Source organism: Harpia harpyja, chromosome 20, assembly GCF_026419915.1.
Source record: "Harpia harpyja isolate bHarHar1 chromosome 20, bHarHar1 primary haplotype, whole genome shotgun sequence".
NCBI classification, from domain to species: Eukaryota; Metazoa; Chordata; class Aves; order Accipitriformes; family Accipitridae; genus Harpia; species Harpia harpyja.
This window is the reverse complement of record NC_068959.1, coordinates 21,171,147-21,194,906: the sequence shown is the minus strand read 5'-3', so window position 1 is coordinate 21,194,906 and position 23,760 is coordinate 21,171,147. Positions and strand designations below refer to the sequence as shown.

At 58.0% G+C, this 23,760-nt stretch overlaps 4 protein-coding genes and 1 pseudogene across 4 annotated transcripts; all 5 read left to right on the top strand.

Moving 5' to 3' along the window:
• Window positions 1-623: 623 nt before the first annotated feature.
• On the top strand, window positions 624-3,474 carry LOC128154981 (protocadherin beta-16-like; annotated as a pseudogene).
• A 674-nt stretch (window positions 3,475-4,148) lies between these two features.
• On the top strand, window positions 4,149-9,433 carry LOC128154962 (protocadherin beta-15-like). The gene has a single exon (XM_052816314.1). The coding sequence runs from the start codon at window positions 4,282-4,284 to the stop codon at window positions 6,721-6,723; it is 2,442 nt and encodes an 813-aa protein (XP_052672274.1). The 5' UTR covers window positions 4,149-4,281; the 3' UTR covers window positions 6,724-9,433.
• A 1,189-nt stretch (window positions 9,434-10,622) lies between these two features.
• LOC128154960 (protocadherin beta-15-like) lies at window positions 10,623-15,907 on the top strand. Its single transcript, XM_052816312.1, has one exon. It carries the CDS (start codon window positions 10,756-10,758, stop codon window positions 13,195-13,197), a length of 2,442 nt encoding a protein of 813 aa, XP_052672272.1. The 5' UTR covers window positions 10,623-10,755; the 3' UTR covers window positions 13,198-15,907.
• LOC128154980 (translation initiation factor IF-2-like) lies at window positions 14,247-17,050 on the top strand (the record flags this gene model as incomplete). The annotated part of the gene is made up of 2 exons (XM_052816354.1): window positions 14,247-14,271; window positions 16,176-17,050. Coding segments are annotated over exons 1-2 (900 nt in total), but the record flags the coding sequence as incomplete, so codon positions are not given.
• A 46-nt stretch (window positions 17,051-17,096) lies between these two features.
• LOC128154961 (protocadherin beta-15-like) lies at window positions 17,097-20,831 on the top strand. The gene has a single exon (XM_052816313.1). The coding sequence runs from the start codon at window positions 17,230-17,232 to the stop codon at window positions 19,669-19,671; it is 2,442 nt and encodes an 813-aa protein (XP_052672273.1). The 5' UTR covers window positions 17,097-17,229; the 3' UTR covers window positions 19,672-20,831.
• The last annotated feature ends 2,929 nt before the right edge of the window (window positions 20,832-23,760 follow it).

Here is a 23,760-nt window from a genome sequence, read left to right as displayed (position 1 = left end):
GCACTGTAGAAGATAGCGCGTCAAGAAGCTTTCTGTTTTCTTTTATTTTCATTATTTGGTAATCTATAAAGTAATGTGATATTTCCTGTCGCTCACACATTTTTAAGAGTCAAACACCCGATGACAGAAAACAATAAAACCTCCTTGGAACTCCCTCGGGTGAGTGTGTTTTTTCAAAGATGACTTGTCACAGTCATCACCGAGGAAATAGCCACCCCAAGAGCAGGATTTCAGGAATAAATCTGTGCATTTGGAGTGGATTTTATGCAGGGGTAATCAGAGTGACCTGGAAGTAAGTCATTGTCAGAAGCCAGAGCAAGATGGAGGGGGATTTTCTGAGCAAAGCTGAGGTCTGAGAGATGCTGCCCCTAGCCCCTTCATGAGGGCTCCCATCCTGAGACGTCATGAATTGGGGGAACAACCTCAGTCCATTCCAGAAACCGGCCCTAGAATTACTACGGCGATTGCTGCCCTGGCTCATCGACCAGCTGACTCTCAGTGCTGGACACCTGTAACAATACACAGCTGCTTCAGCTAAACAGCCTACAAGTAATTTCTTCACACTGCATAAAAAGTTCAAGCCATTGTAGGGAGGGACATCAGAAAAAGCAGCTTAAAATAAATCTCGTTTTCAAATAAAAGGCTTCTATTTGAAGCACTGCTCCTTCAAGTGATTCCCATACTTTGAACAGGGTTGTATGGGCAGTTAAATCTGTATGCCCTGACCTGGGAACAGAGAAAGACAGCGGTTTCTTTCTGTTCTGCAGTCTTTGCCCTGAGAAATCTCCGCGTCCTTCTGCAGGTCGGCCGCCTGGTGCCGCTGCTGACCGCAGAGGCGCGGAGGCTCCGCGCAGCTCCCACCGCCGCCGCCCCCGGGACTGGGCGGCTGCATCATCAGGGGCTGCTCTGCTCAGGGGCCAGCAGGCTGGATCGACAGCTGCATCCAGCTCACAGGAATAGGAGATCAGTTCGCTGGGAGGGATGGAGCTGAGGAAGAGCGAGGAACGGCTCCCAGGGCGAGCGGTGGCTCTGATTCTGCTCCTCTGCATGTCGGGGATGAGAGCAGAAACCGCCCGGTACTCTGTGCCCGAAGAGGAGGAGAGGCTCCTTTGTGGCAAATATCGCTAAGGATTTGGGACTGACTGGTGAGGAATTATCGGCTTGACAGGCTCGGCTCGTTCCTGGAGGAGTAAAGCAGTATTTACAGCTGAACCAACACACCGGGAATTTGGTGGTGCAAGAGCGGATGAACCGGGAGGAGCTGTGCGGCCAGAGCGAGCCCTGCCTGGTGCATTTTGAGGTGCTGCTGGAGAACCCACTGCAGTCCTTCCAAGCTGAGGTAAGCTTCACCGACATAAGTGATCATGCTTCTGTGTTCTTAAATAAAGACATACTTTTAAAGATCCCGGAAAGTGCAATGCCGGAGGCTCAATTTTTGTTGGAAAGTGCTCAGGATCCAGAAGTGGGGAACAAGTCTTAAGCATTACAGTATCAGCTCAAACGACTATTTCCAGATCTACACATGGAGGTAGAGTGATGGCAGGAGATACGCCGAGCTGGTGTTGGACCGAGCCCTGGACCGGGAGCAGCAGGCAGAAGTGGCTTTCAGTGTCACAGCTGTGGATGGTGGGTCTCCACTGTGCTCTGGTACAGCCTTAATCCACGTGGTAGTCCTGGATATAAATTACAAAGTCCCAGTACTTACCCATAGCCTGTATAAAGTCCAAGTATTAGAAAATAGCGCCGAGGATACCCCAGTGGTGGTGGTGTCTGCTAATGATTTAGACTCAGGGATGAATGGAGAGATAACCTATTCCATCATTCCAAATTCAGAGGGAAATCACCAGACGTTTAAAATAAATCTAGAGACAGGGCAGATTTGACTCAAAGAGCCAGTGGATTATGAAGAAACAAAGACCTACAAGATAGACATCCAGGCCACAGATGGAGCGGGCCTCTTCACGCACTGCAAGGTAGAGGTGCAAGTGGAGGATGTGAACGACAACGCCCCCAAGGTGATCATCGCCTCCCTCACCAGCACCCTCGCGGAAGCTGCCCTGCTGAACACCATTGTGGCCCTCTTCAATGTGCGCGACCAGGACACGGGACAACGGCATGACGAGGTGTAAGCTGCTGGGCAAGCAGCCCTTTAGCATCAGGCCGCTGGCTGCTGACATGTACGCGCTGGTGACATCAGAGGCACTGGACCTGGAGGAGGTGGTGGAGTACAACATGACAGTGCGGGCTCATGACGAGGGCTCCCCCGCACTCTCGGCATCCAAGAAGCTGCTGTTACAACTCTTGGACATGAACGACAATGCGCCCACCTTCACCCAGGCTGTTTACACCATGGTGCTGAGTGAAAACGAGCCCACAGGGACAAGCTTGGGCTGCCTGACTGCCACGGACGCCAACATGGGAAAAAATGCCCACATGAGATACTCGATGGGACTGCTCCTGCCGGGAGTGCCCACTGCGGCATCGTTCGTGTCCGTGGACGCAGAGAGCGGAACCATGCGGGCGCTCTGCCCGCTGGACTATGAGGAGGTGCGTGCCTTCGAGATGGAGGTGCGGGCTGTCGATGGTGGCTCACTGCCACTCAGCACACAGGTGGTGCTATGCGTGGTGGTGTGGGACGAGAATGACAATGCACCCGTTGTGCTGCACCCACCCCCTGACAACAGCGCAGTGGTGGGCGAGCTGCTGCCACACTGGGCATGGGCGGACTACCTGGTGGCCAAGGTAGTGGTGGTGGATGCGGACGCAGGGCAGAATGCGTGGCTGTCATATGAGTTGGCCAAGGCAATGGAGCCAGGGCTGTTCCACGTGGGGCTGCACAGTGGCGAGGTGCGTATGGCATGGGCTGTGGCAGAGCATGACACACCCTGGCAGAGGCCTGTTGTGCTGGTGCGAGACCGCAGGCAGCTGCTGTGCTCCGCCACAGCCATCCTCAGCATTGCGCTGGTGGATGGCTTCTCCGATGCCTTCCTCCAGCTCTCTGACGCTCCTGTGGGGAGGCAGCAGCTGCAGGCAGCCAAGGAGGACCTGCTCACCACCTATCTCATCACCTCCCTGGGCTATGTCTGGTTGTTCTTCCTCCTGTCTGTCCTCGCCTTTTCAGAAGACAAGCTCTGCAAGGCTCAACTCTGGGCACGCCTTGCGACTCCCTCTGCCAGCTGCTATGCTGATGGCGACTTTGCCACCGGCGGCATGGACGTGGCCAACACGAATACTCTGTTGCCGGCTTACTGCTATGAAGCGTGCCTAAGCAGCAGCTCGGAGAGGAGCGCATTACAGTTCCTGAGGCCCGACCTGCACAGTCAGCAAAGACGCGCTGAGGCCAGGGCAGGCAAGGACGATGAACCGCTGTGCGGCTCACAGCCCGCGGGCGAGAGGGAAGGCAACCCGTGGAGCACAGCCCCTCGCCCCGCTCAGGCGGCGGACCGGGCGGGCGGCGGGCGCGCCCACGCCTGAGCCTCGCTGGGACCCGCCTCCGTTCCCCGTCCTCAGCCCGACGTTCCCGAGTAGATGTAGTGCCGTGCCGTGCTGCGACCTGCGGGCTGCCCCGGCGGAGGCTCTCTCGCCCGGCTTCTGCGTCCGGGGAAGGCGGCTCAGTCCCTCCGGGCTGAGCCTCCGCCCCGCCGTGCCGTGGGAAACGCCTCGTGCTCGTCTTGCCGCCGTGTTGCTCGAAGGGCGCGGCTCGGCCTGCCGGGAGCCGGGCGCGCGCGCCTGCCCGCGGGCTCTGGGCAGCGGGGGAAGACGCGGGGCAGCTGCCGGCGCTGCCCGTGCGCCCGGACTCAGGCGGCGGCCGCGCAGGGCTCTGGGCGCTCCTTCCCTGCGCTTCCCTCCCCGGCGCGGTGTGCGCGCGTGCTGCCGCGAGGCCCCCACGCGGGCGAGCGGGTCCCTGTGCCGGGGCGAGCCGGCAGCGCGGGCAGCGGGCGGCGGCGGGCGCAGTCCCGCCGCGGGCCGCAGGGTGGTGCTCCCGGCCAAGGCGGCGCCGAGCGGCTGCGGGCGGGGAGGCGGCCGAGCCCAGCCCGGCCCTGCCCAGCCCGGCCGAGCCGAGGCGAGCCGAGCCAGCCGAGCCGAGCCAGCCGAGCCGACCCGAGCCAGCCGAGCCGAGCCAGTCGAACCGAGCCGAGCGAGCCGAGCCGAGCCGGCCGGACTCGGCGCGAGGGAGGGCGCCCGCCCGCCGGCCCGCCCCGCCGCGCTGCTGCCGGGCGCCGCTTTCCGCGGAGGACTGCGCGGGCGATCCGCGAGACGGAGGCTGTCCGCCGCCCCGACATGGCGATCGCAAGGCAAGTGCTTTGTCTCTCTGCTTTCCTCTCCCTGCCGCACGCTCGCGCCGAGCCCATCCGCTACTCCGTAGCCGAGGAGGGGGAGAGCGGCTCCGTGGTAGCCAACGTGGCGGAGGACGCGGGGCTGGCCCCGGCGCAGCTCTCGGCTCGCCGCGCCCGCCTGGCCTCGGAGGACGGCCGGCAGCACTTTCGCTTAGAGCGCGGCACCGGCCGCCTCGTAGTGGCGGAGAGGCTGGACCGGGAGGAGCTCTGCGGGCAGTCCGCTACGTGCACGCTCCCCTTCGAGCTGCTGCTGGCGAACCCCCTGCAGTTCTTTCGGGTCGAGGTGGCCGTGGAGGACATCAATGACCATTCGCCCGTTTTCCCGGAGGAGCAAGTCACTTTTAAGATCCCGGAAACGAGCAACCCGGGCTCGCGTTTCCCGCTGGAGGGGGCTCGGGACCTGGATGTTGGCAGCAACAGCATCCAGGCTTACAGCATTGCACCCCAGAACGAATACTTTAGTGTCTCCTTTGGGAGTCGGATTAAGGGCAAGAAGTATGTAGAACTGGTCTTGGAAAAGCCACTGGACAGAGAGGAGGAGGCGGAGGTGGGTTTCAGCCTCATTGCCTTGGACGGAGGCTCTCCACCCAGGAGCGGCACCACCCAAGTCCGCATTGTCGTGCTAGATGTAAATGACAACGCTCCCGTCTTCACGCAGGAGCTGTACGTTGGGCAGGTTTTGGAAAATGCAGCGGAGGGCTCTGTGGTTCTCAGCGTGGTGGCAACGGATCGGGATGTAGGACCTAATGGGGAGGTGTCCTATCAGTTCAGCCAAGCGGTGGGCCAGAGCCACTCATCATTTGCGATCGACCCTGTGACCGGTGAAATTAGACTCACGAAGCCTCTGGACTTTGAGGCAGCAGAGAATCACGAGCTCAGTGTGCGGGCCACGGATGGCGGGGGCCTCTCAGCAATCTGCAAGGTGTTGGTGGAGGTAGTGGATGTGAATGACAATGCGCCGGAGGTGGTGGTCAGTTCCTTCAGCAGCCCCCTCCCCGAGAACGCATTACCCGGGACAGTGGTCGCCCTCTTTACTGTCAGGGACCGGGATGCTGGTGCCAACGGGATGATCTCCTGTGCCCTTGAGGACCAGCTATTGTTCTCCCTGCGGCCGGCCTATAAGAAGTACTATGAGCTGGTGACCGTGAGCACGTTGGACCGGGAGGAGACGGCACGTTACAGCCTCGCTGTCACAGCGGCAGACGCGGGGTCACCTCCTCTCACAACCACCCAGACCTTCACGGTGGACATCTCCGATGTCAATGACAATGTGCCTGTCTTCAACCAGACATCGTACACCATGTACGTGCGTGAGAACAATGTCCCCACGGTGCTCGTTGGAGCCGTCAGCGCCTCAGATGCCGACGAGGGGCCCAATGCCAAGGTGACGTATTCCCTGGCACCAGCCCACCCTGCCGAGCAGCCTCCCTGCTCCTGCATCTCCGTGAACTCTGAGAACGGGCAGGTATTTGTGCTGCGGCCTCTGGACTACGAGCAGGTGAGGCAGATCGAGGTCTTGGTGAGCGCCTCCGATGCGGGGACACCACCCCTTAGTGCCAACGTCACTGTCCGCCTTGTTGTGGTGGACGAGAATGACAATGCGCCACTGGTGCTGTACCCCTCACAGGACAGCAGCCCCGCGTCCAGCGAGCTGGTGCCCAAGTCATCTGAAGTGGGGTACCTCGTCACCAAAGTGGTGGCTGTTGACGCCGACTCGGGGCAGAACTCGTGGCTCTCGTACCACCTGCTGAGGGCCACTGACCCTGGGCTGTTTGCAGTGGGTGCCCAAAGTGGGGAGGTGCGACTGAGGCGGCCGGTGACAGAGAGGGATGCTGTGAAGCAGAAGCTCGTCGTCCTGGTGCGAGACAACGGGCAGCCACCGCTGTCAGCCACCGCTGCACTGAGCGCGCTCCTGCTCAATGACTTCTCAGACGTGCACCTGCCACACAGCAGCCTGGCCACGGAGGATGAGGGTGGCTCCCTGACAACCTATTTAATCATTTCATTGGTCTTCGTCTCAGTCCTCTTCCTCGCATCCATGGCAGCCTTCATCGTGCGCAAGGTGTGCAAGAGCAAGGAGCTGAAGGGGGGGCACGTGCTTTACGGCACTGGCAACTTGCAGAGTGGCCTGGCTGACGCGGCCGCTGCGGCGACCCTGCCCCACGCCTATTGCTACGAGATCAGCCTCACGACGGGCTCGGGCAACAGTGAGTTCAAGTTCCTGAAGCCCATCCTCCCCAGCCTGCCACCGCAGCACAGTGGCATGGGCAGGGGCACCGGCGATGAACAAGAATTCTCCCGTGGCCCTGTCACCATGGAGGATGTGGCACCAGACAACCCAGGGACGCTCTCTGCGGAACAGTTCAACAGTCTTTCCTTCAACTAGCATGGAGTCAAGCACAGCCGAAGGCTTCATGCCTCGCGATGGGAAGGGATCTGGGCTACAACACGTGGCAACGGTTCCCCCAGAGTAAATCTGTATTTGCCATTGGCATCACTGATTTCCCACAAATTCTAAGTCAGAAGAAAGGTTGTCCCCCCCTCGCAAACTAAAGAAACAAAAGAAACTAAGGCTCCCTCAGTCAGGCAATGGCATGTTTCAGCTCTGTTTCAGCCTTTTCTGAAATGCTTGGTGTGTGGGGTTAGGTCCAAGGCCCCCGGCTAAGTTCATGTCTCACTTGCTCTTAGGCAAGACCCTGAACCTGTATTTCTGATACAGGCAAGCATGCCATTGGCCTTCTCGGCCACCTGGGCACACTGCAGATTCATACTCAGCCGGCTGTCAACCAGCACCCTCAGGTCTTTTTCTGCCAGGCAGCTTTCCAGCCACTCTTCCCCGAGCCTGTAGCACTTCATGGGATTGTTGTGACACAAGTGCAGGACCCGGCACTTGCCCTTGTTGAACTTCATACAATTAGCCTCGGCCCGTCGATCCAGCCTGTCCAGATCCCTCTGTAGAGCCTTCCTACACTCAAGCAGATCAACCATACCTCCCAACTTGGTGTCGTCTGCAAACTTACTGAGGGTACACTCGATCCCTTTGCCGATTTCGTTGATAAAGATACTAAGGAGAACTGGCCCCAAAACCGAGCCCTGGGGAACACCACTTGTGACCAGCCGCCACCTGGATTTAACTCCGTTCACCACAACTCTCTGGGCTCATCCACCCAGCCAATTTTTTACCCAGCAAAGAGTACACCTGTCTAAGCCATGAGCCGCCAGCTTCTCAAGGAGTATGCTGTGAGAGACAGTGTCAAAGGCCTTACTAAAGTCCAGGTAGACAGCATCCACAGCTTTCCCCTCATCCACTAGGCGGGTCACCTGCTCATAGAAGGAGATCAGATTGGTTAAGAGCAGGACCTGCCTTTCATGAACCCATGCTGGCTGGGCCCGATCCCCTGGTTGTCCTCCACCTGCCGTGTGAGCACACTCAAGATGAACGGCTTCTTAATCTTCCCTGGTACCGAGGCCAGGCTGCAAGGCATCTAGTTCCCTGGATCATCCTTCCGACCCTTCTTGTAAATGGGCATCACATTGGCAAGCCTCCCGTCATCTGGGACCTCCCCTGTTGACCAGGACTGCTGATAAATGATGGAGAGTGTCTTGGCAAGCTCCTCCGCCAGCTCCCTCAGTACCCTCGGATGGATCCCATCTGGTCCCATAGACTTGTGAGTGTCCAGGTGGCGTAGCAGGTCATTACCTGCTTCCGCCTGAATTATGAGGGGTATATGCTGCTCTCCGTCCCTGTCTTCCAGCTCAGGGGGCTGAGTACCCTGAGGATAACTGGTCTCACTATTAAAGACCGAGGCAAAGAAGGCATTAAGTACCTCAGCCTTCTCCTCATCTTTGGTGGCAATGTTCCCCTCTGCGTCCAATAAAGGACGGATATTCTCCTTAGCTCTCTTTTTGTTGCCAACGTATTTGTAAAGACATTTTTTGTTATCTCTTCTGACAGCGGCCAGGTTGAGTTCTAGCTGAGCTTTTGCCTCTCTAATTCTCTCTCTGCATGACCTAACAAGATCCCTATACTCTTCCTGAGTTGCCTGCCCTTTCTTCCAGACGTGGTAAACTCTCCTTTTTTTCCTGAGTCCCAGCAAAAGCTCCCTGTTCAGCCAGGCCAGTTGTCTTCCCCGACGGTTTGTCTTGCTGCCCATGGGAATAGCCTGCTCCTGAGCCTTTAAGACTTCCTTCTTGAAGAACGTCCAGCCTTCCTGGACCCCTTTGCCCTTCAGGACTGTCTCCCAAGGGACTCTCTCAACCAGTGTCCTGAACAGGCCAAAGTTTGCCCTCCGGAAGTCCATGGTAGTGGTTTTGCTGACCCCCTTCCTTACCTCACCAAGAATCGAGAATTCTATCATTTTGTGGTCGCTAAGGCCACGACGGCCTCCGACCACCACATCTCCCACCAGTCCTTCCCTGTTTGTAAACAGTACGTCTAGGAAGGCTGCTCCCCTGGTAGGCTCACCTACCAGCTGTGTCAGGAAGTTCTCTTCCACACACACTCCAGGAACCTCCTAGACTGTTTGCCCTCTGCTGTGTTGTCTTTCCAGCAGGCGTCCGGAAATCTGAAGACCCCCACAAGAACAAGGGCACACGTTTGTGAGACTACTGCCAGCCGCTTGTAGAATGTTTCATCTGCCTCTTCAACCTGGTTGGGTGGTCTATGACAGACTCCCAGCACGATAGCTGCGTTGCTGGCCTTCCCCTTCATCCTTACCCACAAGCACTCGACCTTATCATCACAATCGTGGAGCTCTGTACAATGAAAACCCTCCCTGACATAGAGAGAGACACCCCACCACCTCTCCTTCCTTGCCTATCCCTATGCCTCTCTGAACGTCTTAGAGTGTTTGCATTCTGCATTCTCCTTTTTGCCCTTTCTCCTTCTACTCTGCGCACTGTGTTTGAGCCTTGTCTTGCCTACTCCTCTGAAAAAAGACTGTCACCCCATGTATACTAACAGATGCTTTGAATGAAGGCGGTGTGGCACAGAATATTCGGAAGCCCTCTCGCTGTGCAGTGCTGCAGTTATAACCTGTACCGTTGTAAACCGGGATACCCTTTTGTGTAAAAGTGAAATAAAGAAGAGAATCGAATGGCTTGTGTGGAGACAGTAGTCTTTGCAGAGAGGTTCTTTCTGGGAAAGCTCTGTCAAAGTTTTCAAAAGGCCGGGAGTTTTTTTTCTCGTGTTGTCCCTGGGGTGGGGTAAGGTTGAGCGGGTATATTGCTTCAGTTTGGAGATGAGGCCTAGAGTGCATTCAGGGAAATTAGGGGCAGCAGGGAACTGCTGGCAGGCCTGTGCGGTGCAGGTCTTCTGAGCACTGAGCTTGTGGCTGAGGCAGAGCGCAGATAGATGGAGGTGAGGGGAACCTGGCCCCTACCCGAAGAGGGGCCCTGGGTGTGCAAAGGCCTCTGCAAGGCCGTCAGGTGGGGGGCGTGAGCTTTCCAAGTCTGCTGACAGCTGCAGCTGCGGGGGCGGGCAAGGACGAAGCAGGAAGAACCGCTGTGCAGCTCGCAGGCCGCGGGCGAGAGGGAAGGCAACCCGTGGAGCACAGCCCCTCGCCCCGCTCAGGCGGCGGACCGGGCGGGCGGCGGGCGCGCCCACGCCTGAGCCTCGCTGGGACCCGCCTCCGTTCCCCGTCCTCAGCCCGACGTTCCCGAGTAGATGTAGTGCCGTGCCGTGCTGCGACCTGCGGGCTGCCCCGGCGGAGGCTCTCTCGCCCGGCTTCTGCGTCCGGGGAAGGCGGCTCAGTCCCTCCGGGCTGAGCCTCCGCCCCGCCGTGCCGTGGGAAACGCCTCGTGCTCGTCTTGCCGCCGTGTTGCTCGAAGGGCGCGGCTCGGCCTGCCGGGAGCCGGGCGCGCGCGCCTGCCCGCGGGCTCTGGGCAGCGGGGGAAGACGCGGGGCAGCTGCCGGCGCTGCCCGTGCGCCCGGACTCAGGCGGCGGCCGCGCAGGGCTCTGGGCGCTCCTTCCCTGCGCTTCCCTCCCCGGCGCGGTGTGCGCGCGTGCTGCCGCGAGGCCCCCACGCGGGCGAGCGGGTCCCTGTGCCGGGGCGAGCCGGCAGCGCGGGCAGCGGGCGGCGGCGGGCGCAGTCCCGCCGCGGGCCGCAGGGTGGTGCTCCCGGCCAAGGCGGCGCCGAGCGGCTGCGGGCGGGGAGGCGGCCGAGCCCAGCCCGGCCCTGCCCAGCCCGGCCGAGCCGAGGCGAGCCGAGCCAGCCGAGCCGAGCCAGCCGAGCCGACCCGAGCCAGCCGAGCCGAGCCAGTCGAACCGAGCCGAGCGAGCCGAGCCGAGCCGGCCGGACTCGGCGCGAGGGAGGGCGCCCGCCCGCCGGCCCGCCCCGCCGCGCTGCTGCCGGGCGCCGCTTTCCGCGGAGGACTGCGCGGGCGATCCGCGAGACGGAGGCTGTCCGCCGCCCCGACATGGCGATCGCAAGGCAAGTGCTTTGTCTCTCTGCTTTCCTCTCCCTGCCGCACGCTCGCGCCGAGCCCATCCGCTACTCCGTAGCCGAGGAGGGGGAGAGCGGCTCCGTGGTAGCCAACGTGGCGGAGGACGCGGGGCTGGCCCCGGCGCAGCTCTCGGCTCGCCGCGCCCGCCTGGCCTCGGAGGACGGCCGGCAGCACTTTCGCTTAGAGCGCGGCACCGGCCGCCTCGTAGTGGCGGAGAGGCTGGACCGGGAGGAGCTCTGCGGGCAGTCCGCTACGTGCACGCTCCCCTTCGAGCTGCTGCTGGCGAACCCCCTGCAGTTCTTTCGGGTCGAGGTGGCCGTGGAGGACATCAATGACCATTCGCCCGTTTTCCCGGAGGAGCAAGTCACTTTTAAGATCCCGGAAAGGAGCGACCCGGGCTCGCGTTTCCCGCTGGAGGGGGCTCGGGACCTGGATGTTGGCAGCAACAGCATCCAGGCTTACAGCATTGCACCCCAGAACGAATACTTTAGTGTCTCCTTTGGGAGTCGGATTAAGGGCAAGAAGTATGTAGAACTGGTCTTGGAAAAGCCACTGGACAGAGAGGAGGAGGCGGAGGTGTGTTTCAGCCTCATTGCCGTGGACGGAGGCTCTCCACCCAGGAGCGGCACCACCCAAGTCCGCATTGTCGTGCTAGATGTAAATGACAACGCTCCCGTCTTCACGCAGGAGCTGTACGTTGGGCAGGTTTTGGAAAATGCAGCGGAGGGCTCTGTGGTTCTCAGCGTGGTGGCAACGGATCGGGATGCAGGACCTAATGGGGAGGTGTCCTATCAGTTCAGCCAAGCGGTGGGCCAGAGCCACTCATCATTTGCGATCGACCCTGTGACCGGTGAAATTAGACTCACGAAGCCTCTGGACTTTGAGGCAGCAGAGAATCACGAGCTCAGTGTGCGGGCCACGGATGGCGGGGGCCTCTCAGCAATCTGCAAGGTGTTGGTGGAGGTGGTGGATGTGAATGACAATGCGCCGGAGGTGGTGGTCAGTTCCTTCAGCAGCCCCCTCCCCGAGAACGCATTACCCGGGACAGTGGTCGCCCTCTTTACTGTCAGGGACCGGGATGCTGGTGCCAACGGGATGATCTCCTGTGCCCTTGAGGACCAGCTATTGTTCTCCCTGCGGCCGGCCTATAAGAAGTACTATGAGCTGGTGACCGTGAGCACGTTGGACCGGGAGGAGACGGCACGTTACAGCCTCGCTGTCACAGCGGCAGACGCGGGGTCACCTCCTCTCACAACCACCCAGACCTTCACGGTGGACATCTCCGATGTCAATGACAATGTGCCTGTCTTCAACCAGACATCGTACACCATGTACGTGCGTGAGAACAATGTCCCCACGGTGCTCGTTGGAGCCGTCAGCGCCTCAGATGCCGACGAGGGGCCCAATGCCAAGGTGACGTATTCCCTGGCACCAGCCCACCCTGCCGAGCGGCCTCCCTGCTCCTGCATCTCCGTGAACTCTGAGAACGGGCAGGTATTTGTGCTGCGGCCTCTGGACTACGAGCAGGTGAGGCAGATCGAGGTCTTGGTGAGCGCCTCCGATGCGGGGACACCTCCCCTTAGTGCCAACGTCACTGTCCGCCTTGTTGTGGTGGACGAGAATGACAATGCGCCACTGGTGCTGTACCCCTCACAGGACAGCAGCCCCGTGTCCAGCGAGCTGGTGCCCAAGTCATCTGAAGCGGGGTACCTCGTCACCAAAGTGGTGGCTGTTGACGCCGACTCGGGGCAGAACTCGTGGCTCTCGTACCACCTGCTGAGGGCCACTGACCCTGGGCTGTTTGCAGTGGGTGCCCAAAGTGGGGAGGTGCGACTGAGGCGGCCGGTGACAGAGAGGGATGCTGTGAAGCAGAAGCTCGTCGTCCTGGTGCGAGACAACGGGCAGCCACCGCTGTCAGCCACCGCTGCACTGAGCGCGCTCCTGCTCAATGACTTCTCAGACGTGCACCTGCCACACAGCAGCCTGGCCACGGAGGATGAGGGTGGCTCCCTGACAACCTATTTAATCATTTCATTGGTCTTCGTCTCAGTCCTCTTCCTCGCATCCATGGCAGCCTTCATCGTGCGCAAGGTGTGCAAGAGCAAGGAGCTGAAGGGGGGGCACGTGCTTTACGGCACTGGCAACTTGCAGAGTGGCCTGGCTGACGCGGCCGCTGCGGCGACCCTGCCCCACGCCTATTGCTACGAGATCAGCCTCACGACGGGCTCGGGCAACAGTGAGTTCAAGTTCCTGAAGCCCATCCTCCCCAGCCTGCCACCGCAGCACAGTGGCATGGGCAGGGGCACCGGCGATGAACAAGAATTCTCCCGTGGCCCTGTCACCATGGAGGATGTGGCACCAGACAACCCAGGGACACTCTCTGCGGAACAGTTCAACAGTCTTTCCTTCAACTAGCATGGAGTCAAGCACAGCCAAAGGCTTCATGCCTCGCGATGGGAAGGGATCTGGGCTACAACACGTGGCAACGGTTCCCCCAGAGTAAATCTGTATTTGCCATTGGCATCACTGATTTCCCACAAATTCTAAGTCAGAAGAAAGGTTGTCCCCCCCTCCCAAACTAAAGAAACAAAAGAAACTAAGGCTCCCTCAGTCAGGCAATGGCATGTTTCAGCTCTGTTTCAGCCTTTTCTGAAATGCTTGGTGTGTGGGGTTAGGTCCAAGGCCCCCGGCTAAGTTCATGTCTCACTTGCTCTTAGGCAAGACCCTGAACCTGTATTTCTGATACAGGCAAGCATGCCATTGGCCTTCTCGGCCACCTGGGCACACTGCAGATTCATACTCAGCCGGCTGTCAACCAGCACCCTCAGGTCTTTTTCTGCCAGGCAGCTTTCCAGCCACTCTTCCCCGAGCCTGTAGCACTTCATGGGATTGTTGTGACACAAGTGCAGGACCCGGCACTTGCCCTTGTTGAACTTCATACAATTAGCCTCGGCCCGTCGATCCAGCCTGTCCAGATCCCTCTGTAGAGCCTTCCTACACTCAAGCAGATCAACCATACCTCCCAACTTGGTGTCGTCTGCAAACTTACTGAGGGTACACTCGATCCCTTTGCCGATTTCGTTGATAAAGATACTAAGGAGAACTGGCCCCAAAACCGAGCCCTGGGGAACACCACTTGTGACCAGCCGCCACCTGGATTTAACTCCGTTCACCACAACTCTCTGGGCTCATCCACCCAGCCAATTTTTTACCCAGCAAAGAGTACACCTGTCTAAGCCATGAGCCGCCAGCTTCTCAAGGAGTATGCTGTGAGAGACAGTGTCAAAGGCCTTACTAAAGTCCAGGTAGACAGCCTCCACAGCTTTCCCCTCATCCACTAGGCGGGTCACCTGCTCATAGAAGGAGATCAGATTGGTTAAGAGCAGGACCTGCCTTTCATGAACCCATGCTGGCTGGGCCCGATCCCCTGGTTGTCCTCCACCTGCCGTGTGAGCACACTCAAGATGAACGGCTTCTTAATCTTCCCTGGTACCGAGGCCAGGCTGCAAGGCATCTAGTTCCCTGGATCATCCTTCCGACCCTTCTTGTAAATGGGCATCACATTGGCAAGCCTCCCGTCATCTGGGACCTCCCCTGTTGACCAGGACTGCTGATAAATGATGGAGAGTGTCTTGGCAAGCTCCTCCGCCAGCTCCCTCAGTACCCTCGGATGGATCCCATCTGGTCCCATAGACTTGTGAGTGTCCAGGTGGCGTAGCAGGTCATTACCTGCTTCCGCCTGAATTATGAGGAGTATATGCTGCTCTCCGTCCCTGTCTTCCAGCTCAGGGGGCTGAGTACCCTGAGGATAACTGGTCTCACTATTAAAGACCGAGGCAAAGAAGGCATTAAGTACCTCAGCCTTCTCCTCATCTTTGGTGGCAATGTTCCCCTCTGCGTCCAATAAAGGACGGATATTCTCCTTAGCTCTCTTTTTGTTGCCAACGTATTTGTAAAGACATTTTTTGTTATCTCTTCTGACAGCGGCCAGGTTGAGTTCTAGCTGAGCTTTTGCCTCTCTAATTCTCTCTCTGCATGACCTAACAAGATCCCTATACTCTTCCTGAGTTGCCTGCCCTTTCTTCCAGACGTGGTAAACTCTCCTTTTTTTCCTGAGTCCCAGCAAAAGCTCCCTGTTCAGCCAGGCCAGTTGTCTTCCCCGACGGTTTGTCTTGCTGCCCATGGGAATAGCCTGCTCCTGAGCCTTTAAGACTTCCTTCTTGAAGAACGTCCAGCCTTCCTGGACCCCTTTGCCCTTCAGGACTGTCTCCCAAGGGACTCTCTCAACCAGTGTCCTGAACAGGCCAAAGTTTGCCCTCCGGAAGTCCATGGTAGTGGTTTTGCTGACCCCCTTCCTTACCTCACCAAGAATCGAGAATTCTATCATTTTGTGGTCGCTAAGGCCACGACGGCCTCCGACCACCACATCTCCCACCAGTCCTTCCCTGTTTGTAAACAGTACGTCTAGGAAGGCTGCTCCCCTGGTAGGCTCACCTACCAGCTGTGTCAGGAAGTTCTCTTCCACACACACTCCAGGAACCTCCTAGACTGTTTGCCCTCTGCTGTGTTGTCTTTCCAGCAGGCGTCCGGAAATCTGAAGACCCCCACAAGAACAAGGGCACACGTTTGTGAGACTACTGCCAGCCGCTTGTAGAATGTTTCATCTGCCTCTTCAACCTGGTTGGGTGGTCTATGACAGACTCCCAGCACGATAGCTGCGTTGCTGGCCTTCCCCTTCATCCTTACCCACAAGCACTCGACCTTATCATCACAATCGTGGAGCTCTGTACAATGAAAACCCTCCCTGACATAGAGAGAGACACCCCACCACCTCTCCTTCCTTGCCTATCCCTATGCCTCTCTGAACGTCTTAGAGTGTTTGCATTCTGCATTCTCCTTTTTGCCCTTTCTCCTTCTACTCTGCGCACTGTGTTTGAGCCTTGTCTTGCCTACTCCTCTGAAAAAAGACTGTCACCCCATGTATACTAACAGATGCTTTGAATGAAGGCGGTGTGGCACAGAATATTCGGAAGCCCTCTCGCTGTGCAGTGCTGCAGTTATAACCTGTACCGTTGTAAACCGGGATACCCTTTTGTGTAAAAGTGAAATAAAGAAGAGAATCGAATGGCTTGTGTGGAGACAGTAGTCTTTGCAGAGAGGTTCTTTCTGGGAAAGCTCTGTCAAAGTTTTCAAAAGGCCGGGAGTTTTTTTTCTCGTGTTGTCCCTGGGGTGGGGTAAGGTTGAGCGGGTATATTGCTTCAGTTTGGAGATGAGGCCTAGAGTGCATTCAGGGAAATTAGGGGCAGCAGGGAACTGCTGGCAGGCCTGTGCGGTGCAGGTCTTCTGAGCACTGAGCTTGTGGCTGAGGCAGAGCGCAGATAGATGGAGGTGAGGGGAACCTGGCCCCTACCCGAAGAGGGGCCCTGGGTGTGCAAAGGCCTCTGCAAGGCCGTCAGGTGGGGGGCGTGAGCTTTCCAAGTCTGCTGACAGCTGCAGCTGCGGGGGCGGGCAAGGACGAAGCAGGAAGAACCGCTGTGCAGCTCGCAGGCCGCGGGCGAGAGGGAAGGCAACCCGTGGAGCACAGCCCCTCGCCCCGCTCAGGCGGCGGACCGGGCGGGCGGCGGGCGCGCCCACGCCTGAGCCTCGCTGGGACCCGCCTCCGTTCCCCGTCCTCAGCCCGACGTTCCCGAGTAGATGTAGTGCCGTGCCGTGCTGCGACCTGCGGGCTGCCCCGGCGGAGGCTCTCTCGCCCGGCTTCTGCGTCCGGGGAAGGCGGCTCAGTCCCTCCGGGCTGAGCCTCCGCCCCGCCGTGCCGTGGGAAACGCCTCGTGCTCGTCTTGCCGCCGTGTTGCTCGAAGGGCGCGGCTCGGCCTGCCGGGAGCCGGGCGCGCACGCCTGCCCGCGGGCTCTGGGCAGCGGGGGAAGACGCGGGGCAGCTGCCGGCGCTGCCCGTGCGCCCGGACTCAGGCGGCGGCCGCGCAGGGCTCTGGGCGCTCCTTCCCTGCGCTTCCCTCCCCGGCGCGGTGTGCGCGCGTGCTGCCGCGGGGCCCCCACGCGGGCGAGCGGGTCCCTGTGCCGGGGCGAGCCGGCAGCGCGGGCAGCGGGCGGCGGCGGGCGCAGTCCCGCCGCGGGCCGCAGGGTGGTGCTCCCGGCCAAGGCGGCGCCGAGCGGCTGCGGGCGGGGAGGCGGCCGAGCCCAGCCCGGCCCTGCCCAGCCCGGCCGAGCCGAGGCGAGCCGAGCCAGCCGAGCCGAGCCAGCCGAGCCGACCCGAGCCAGCCGAGCCGAGCCAGTCGAACCGAGCCGAGCGAGCCGAGCCGAGCCGGCCGGACTCGGCGCGAGGGAGGGCGCCCGCCCGCCGGCCCGCCCCGCCGCGCTGCTGCCGGGCGCCGCTTTCCGCGGAGGACTGCGCGGGCGATCCGCGAGACGGAGGCTGTCCGCCGCCCCGACATGGCGATCGCAAGGCAAGTGCTTTGTCTCTCTGCTTTCCTCTCCCTGCCGCACGCTCGCGCCGAGCCCATCCGCTACTCCGTAGCCGAGGAGGGGGAGAGCGGCTCCGTGGTAGCCAACGTGGCGGAGGACGCGGGGCTGGCCCCGGCGCAGCTCTCGGCTCGCCGCGCCCGCCTGGCCTCGGAGGACGGCCGGCAGCACTTTCGCTTAGAGCGCGGCACCGGCCGCCTCGTAGTGGCGGAGAGGCTGGACCGGGAGGAGCTCTGCGGGCAGTCCGCTACGTGCACGCTCCCCTTCGAGCTGCTGCTGGCGAACCCCCTGCAGTTCTTTCGGGTCGAGGTGGCCGTGGAGGACATCAATGACCATTCGCCCGTTTTCCCGGAGGAGCAAGTCACTTTTAAGATCCCGGAAAGGAGCGACCCGGGCTCGCGTTTCCCGCTGGAGGGGGCTCGGGACCTGGATGTTGGCAGCAACAGCATCCAGGCTTACAGCATTGCGCCCCAGAACGAATACTTTAGTGTCTCCTTTGGGAGTCGGAGTGAGGATGACAAATACATGGAATTGGTCTTGGAAAAGCCGCTGGACAGAGAGGAGGAGGCGGAGGTGTGTTTCAGCCTCATTGCCGTGGACGGAGGCTCTCCACCCAGGAGCGGCACCACCCAAGTCCGCATTGTTGTCCTAGATGTAAATGACAACGCTCCCGTCTTCACGCAGAAGGTGTACGTTGGGCAGGTTTTGGAAAATGCAGCAGAGGGCTCTGTGGTTCTCAGCGTGGTGGCAACCGATCGGGATGCAGGACCTAATGGGGAGGTGTCCTATCAATTCAGCCAAGCGGTGGGCCAAAGCCACTCATCATTTGCGATCGACCCTGTGACCGGTGAAATTAGACTCACGAAGCCTCTGGACTTTGAGGCAGCAGAGAATCACGAGCTCAGTGTGCGGGCCACGGATGGCGGGGGCCTCTCAGCAATCTGCAAGGTGTTGGTGGAGGTGGTGGATGTGAATGACAATGCGCCGGAGGTGGTGGTCAGTTCCTTCAGCAGCCCCCTCCCCGAGAACGCATTACCCGGGACAGTGGTCGCCCTCTTTACTGTCAGGGACCGGGATGCTGGTGCCAACGGGATGATCTCCTGTGCCCTTGAGGACCAGCTATTGTTCTCCCTGCGGCCGGCCTATAAGAAGTACTATGAGCTGGTGACCGTGAGCACACTGGACCGGGAGGAGACGGCACGTTACAGCCTCGCTGTCACAGCGGCAGACGCGGGGTCACCTCCTCTCACAACCACCCAGACCTTCACGGTGGACATCTCCGATGTCAATGACAATGTGCCTGTCTTCAACCAGACATCGTACACCATGTACGTGCGTGAGAACAATGTCCCCACGGTGCTCGTTGGAGCCGTCAGCGCCTCGGATGCCGACGAGGGGCCCAATGCCAAGGTGACGTATTCCCTGGCACCAGCCCACCCTGCCGAGCGGCCTCCCTGCTCCTGCATCTCCGTGAACTCTGAGAACGGGCAGGTATTTGTGCTGCGGCCTCTGGACTACGAGCAGGTGAGGCAGATCGAGGTCTTGGTGAGCGCCTCCGATGCGGGGACACCTCCCCTTAGTGCCAACGTCACCGTCCGCCTTGTTGTGGTGGATGAGAATGACAATGCGCCACTGGTGCTGTACCCCTCACAGGACAGCAGCCCCGCGTCCAGCGAGCTGGTGCCCAAGTCATCTGAAGCGGGGTACCTCGTCACCAAAGTGGTGGCTGTTGATGCTGACTCGGGGCAGAACTCGTGGCTCTCGTACCACCTGCTGAGGGCCACTGACCCTGGGCTGTTTGCAGTGGGTGCCCAAAGTGGGGAGGTGCGACTGAGGAGGCCGGTGACAGAGAGGGATGCTGTGAAGCAGAAGCTCGTCGTCCTGGTGCGAGACAACGGGCAGCCACCGCTGTCAGCCACCGCTGCACTGAGCGCGCTCCTGCTCAATGACTTCTCAGACGTGCACCTGCCACACAGCAGCCTGGCCACGGAGGATGAGGGTGGCTCCCTGACAACCTATTTAATCATTTCATTGGTCTTCGTCTCAGTCCTCTTCCTCGCATCCATGGCAGCCTTCATCGTGCGCAAGGTGTGCAAGAGCAAGGAGCTGAAGGGGGGGCACGTGCTTTACGGCACTGGCAACTTGCAGAGTGGCCTGGCTGACGCGGCCGCTGCGGGGACCCTGCCCCACGCCTATTGCTACGAGATCAGCCTCACGACGGGCTCGGGCAACAGTGAGTTCAAGTTCCTGAAGCCCATCCTCCCCAGCCTGCCACCGCAGCACAGTGGCATGGGCAGGGGCACCGGCGATGAACAAGAATTCTCCCGTGGCCCTATCACCATGGAGGATGTGGCACCAGACAACCCAGGGATGCTCTCTGCGGAACAGTTCAATAGTCTTTCCTTCAACTAGCATGGAGTCAAGCACAGCCAGAGGCTTCACGCCTCGCAACGGGAAGGGATCTGGGCTACAACACGTGGCAACGGTTCCCCCAGAGTAAATCTGCATTTGCCATTGGCATCACCGATTTCCCACAACTTCTAAGTCAGAAGAAAGGTTGTCCCCCCCTCCCAAACTAAAGAAACAAAAGAAACTAAGGCTCCCTCAGTCAGGCAACGGCATGTTTCAGCTCTCTTTCAGCCTTTTCTGAAATGCTTGGTGTGTGGGGTAAGGTCCAGGGCCCCGGGCTAAGTTCTTGTCTCACTTGCTGTTAGGCAAGACCCTGAACCCTTATTCTGTGCTGTAATGCAATGGCACAGTTGGGCAGACAAGTCACATGCTCACTGAAAAGCACGCAGCCCACCTCCTCAGTCAGGGAAGCAAGGAAATTGTGAGTACTGTGTTACAACGTGGTGCAAGCGTGAGGCTCTTTCTCCTCTGGGTCCTGGATGTCTCTGTGTGAGATGTGTGGGCTCTGTCACTATGTCTGTCCGGACAGCCTTTGTGTGTCTGCACAGGCTGCACTATTGCTGCCCGGCAAAGCAGGGAGTTGCTCACATCTAACTGTTGCCTTGTGCACAGTTCCAGCTCATCAGGCAAGGAGGGTGTTTTGACCCTTTGAGTACAGAAGTCTCACCTTCCCTTGGGGAGAGCAATAAAACACACGAGATCTTCCTTTGGCCCAGAAGAGGGCGTTGGGCAGGTGGGCTGTCTTGCTGGGGTTGCCTTGGAAATACAGCAGCACAAACAGTGTTGGGACAGGCTGCACCTGTACAGAGGTGTGAAAGCATGTTCACTGAGTCTGGGTGCGTTGTAGGGAAACTCTACAAGTGGCTTCAAAGAGCATTTTGTGAAGGTAGAATCGAGATGAACTTGGAAAAGGACCGCTGAGCTTGGTCTCATCTGTGTTGTTCCCAATTTCAGAAGCTCCTTGATGGGAGTGGAAAGCTGTCCCGATAGGATTTTCTGGGTTTGTCTTAGAGCATTTGCATTCTCCTTTTTGCCCTTTCTCCTTCTACTCTGCGCACTGTGTTTGAGCCTTTTCTTGCCTATTCCTCTGAAAAAAGACTGTCACTCCATGTATAATAACAGATGGTTTGAATGAAGGTGGTATGCCACCGGAATATTCGGAAGCCCTCTCGCTGTGCAGTGCTGCAGTTATAACCTGTACCGTTGTAAACCGGTTGTGTGTAAAACTTTTGTGTAAAAGTGAAATAAAGAAGAGAATCGAATGGCTTGTGTGGAGACAGTAGTCTTTGCAGAGAGGTTCTTTCTGGGAAAGCTCTGTCAAAGTTTTCAAAAGGCCGGGAGGTTTTTTTCTTGTGTTGTCCCTGGGCTGAGGTAAGGTTGAGCGGGTACATTGCTTCAGTTTGGAGATGAGGCCTAGAGTGCATTCAGGGAAATTAGGGGCAGCAGGGAATTGCTGGCAGGCCTGTGCGGTGCAGGTCTTCTGAGCACTGAGCTTGTGGCTGAGGCAGAGCGCAGATAGATGGAGGTGAGGGGAACCTGGCCCCTACCCGAAGAGGGGCCCTGGGTGTGCAAAGGCCTCTGCAAGGCCGTCAGGTGGGGGGCGTGAGCTTTCCAAGTCTGCTGACAGCTGCAGCTGCAGGTAGCAACTGTAAGAGTTTTGAGAAGGTATTTTTAATCTAAAAGTTTTGGGGGATGGAGAGCAGAAAGACAGCATACATTTTCCTTTGGAGGAGTATTTGGGGGATCCCCAGCAGGTGGGCATTTAATGAGCAAAAACTGCTACCAGGGAGAGGATTCAGTCTCTGGAAATGCAGACAGAGGACTACAGTCGTCCCTTCTCAAAGGCCCTGATAAAAGGTAAGTCCTGAGGGTAGGCTGGTGTAGTGATGCTGACCAGAAGACCAATGTACATTGAGGACTGAGTGTTACACTACCCAGTTATTCTGGGAAGGCGCAGGCCTGTGCTGTGCTGTCCTGTTCTGTGTTGTGCTGCGTAAATCCCTGGTCAGCGGGAGAAGCTCAGCCAGCTCATTGTAACGGAGGAACCTGCAGGCAGCTCCCACTTGCTACTGGTAAGAAAGCTACCTGCAAGCAAGAAGTCTGCATGCAAACTTCTTTTACTGTGACACTAGAAATGGGGAATAGAATTGCTTTCTTGTAAGAAAGTCCTGTAATGGCTTGGATGACTGAATCAGGGGCACTCTTTCTTTTCTATGACCGGGGTCTGCATAGCATGTTCTGTGTGGCTGGAGTCCTCTGTGAAGCTACTCTGCTCAGTGTTCTCTGCATCTAAAGGGGCGTAGGATTATCTATGCTAATCTCTTCCAATAGTGTGAGCTGTAGTAAACAGAGTTGTGAATGACATTTCAAGAGAGTTGTCATGTCTCTCCTACTGAGATCACAAGGAACCAGCACATCCTGGTGTAAAACTGCTGCTTCTTGGGTCATTCCAAGTCGAGGGTCTGGGTGCCTGGTGCAGTTCATAACTAGATGGTTTAGTATGGTTTTTACCCTATGAGAGGGTGAGGCTGTTTTGTGCACTGGAGGGCCTGAACATGCTGCTGAGCTTTCCTGAGGGGCTAATCAGAGGTGCTGTTTAGGAAGGATAACTTCTTAGGCCACATAATAGACAGCCCTGCCAGAGGGGATGCATTACTCGATCTGTTGGTCACCAGTGCAAGTGAGCTAATCAGAGACGTCAAGACTGGAGGCAGACTGGACTGCAGTGATCATGCACTGGTGGAGTTCACAGTCCTGAGGGATATGGGTCAGGCAAAGAATAAAGCCAGGACCCTGAATTTTAGGAAAGCAAACTTCCATATGTTCAAGGAGTTAATCAATGGGACCCCCCTGGGAAACTGCCCTCAGGGACAGGGAGCAAAACAGAGATGGTAGATCTTTAAGGACAGTTTCCATAGAGCACAAGAGCTCTTGATCCCCATGTGTAAGAGATCAGGAAAGGAAGGCAAGAGACCAGCATGGATGAGTCGAGACCTGCTGGTCAAACTAAAGGCCAAGAAGGAAATGCACAAGCAGTGGAGGCAGGGACAGGTTTCCTGGGAAGAGTATAGGAATGTTGCCCAGTTGTGTAGGGATAGGGTCAGGAAGGCCGTGGGTCAGGAAGGCCAAGGCATGACTGGAGCTGAACTTGGCAAGGGACTCAAAGAATAATAATAAGAGCTTCTATAGATATGTCAGCCAGAAAAGGAAGGTCAAAGAAAGTGTACCCCCCCAACGAACTTGGCTGGCAAACTAGTAACAACAGATGAGAAGGCTGAGGTACTCAACAACTTTTTTGCCTCAGTCTTCACTGGCAATCTCTCTTCCCACACCTCTTGAGTGGATGGACCTCAAGGCAGGGACTGGGGGAGCAAAGTCCCTCCCACTGTAAGAGAAAAGCAGGTTCAAGACCACCCGAGGAACCTGACCATACATCAGTCTATGGGACCTGACAAGATGCATCCCAGAATCCTGAGAGAATTGGCTGATGTAGTTGGCAAGCCACTGTCCATGATATTTCAAAAGTCATGGCAGTCAGGTGAAGTCCCTGGTGACTGGAAAAAGAGAAACATTGCACCCATTTTTAAAAAGGGTAGAAAGGAGGACCCTGGGAACTAGTGACCTGTCAGCCTCACCTCTATGCCTGGGAAGATCATGGAACAGATCCTCCTAGAAGCTATGCTAAGGTACACAGAGGACAGGGAGGTAAATCCAGACAGCCAGCGTGGCTTCACCAAGGGCAAGTCCTGCCTGACCAATCTAGTGGCCTTCTGTGATGGAGCAAATACATCAGTGGACAAGGGAAGATTATCTATCTGGATTTCTGCAAAGCCTTTGGCACAGTCCCCCACAACATCCTTCTCTCTAAATTGGAGACAGATGGATTTAAGGGGTGGACTGTTTGTTGGATGAGGAATTGGCTGGATGGCTGCATCCAAAGAGTGGTGGTCAATGGCGCAATATCCAGATGGAGATCAGTGATGAATGGTGTCCCTCACAGACCTGTATGGGGATCGGTCCTGTTTAATATCTTTGGCAGTGACATAGACAGTGGGATCAAGTGCATCCTCAGCACAGTTGCAGACAACACGC

Excerpts from the sequence above, each read along its gene's own strand:
- LOC128154961 (XM_052816313.1), top strand. The coding sequence starts at position 17,230 with ATGGCGATCGCAAGGCAAGTGCTTTGTCTCTCTGCTTTCCTCTCCCTG.
- LOC128154960 (XM_052816312.1), top strand. The coding sequence starts at position 10,756 with ATGGCGATCGCAAGGCAAGTGCTTTGTCTCTCTGCTTTCCTCTCCCTG.
- LOC128154962 (XM_052816314.1), top strand. The coding sequence starts at position 4,282 with ATGGCGATCGCAAGGCAAGTGCTTTGTCTCTCTGCTTTCCTCTCCCTG.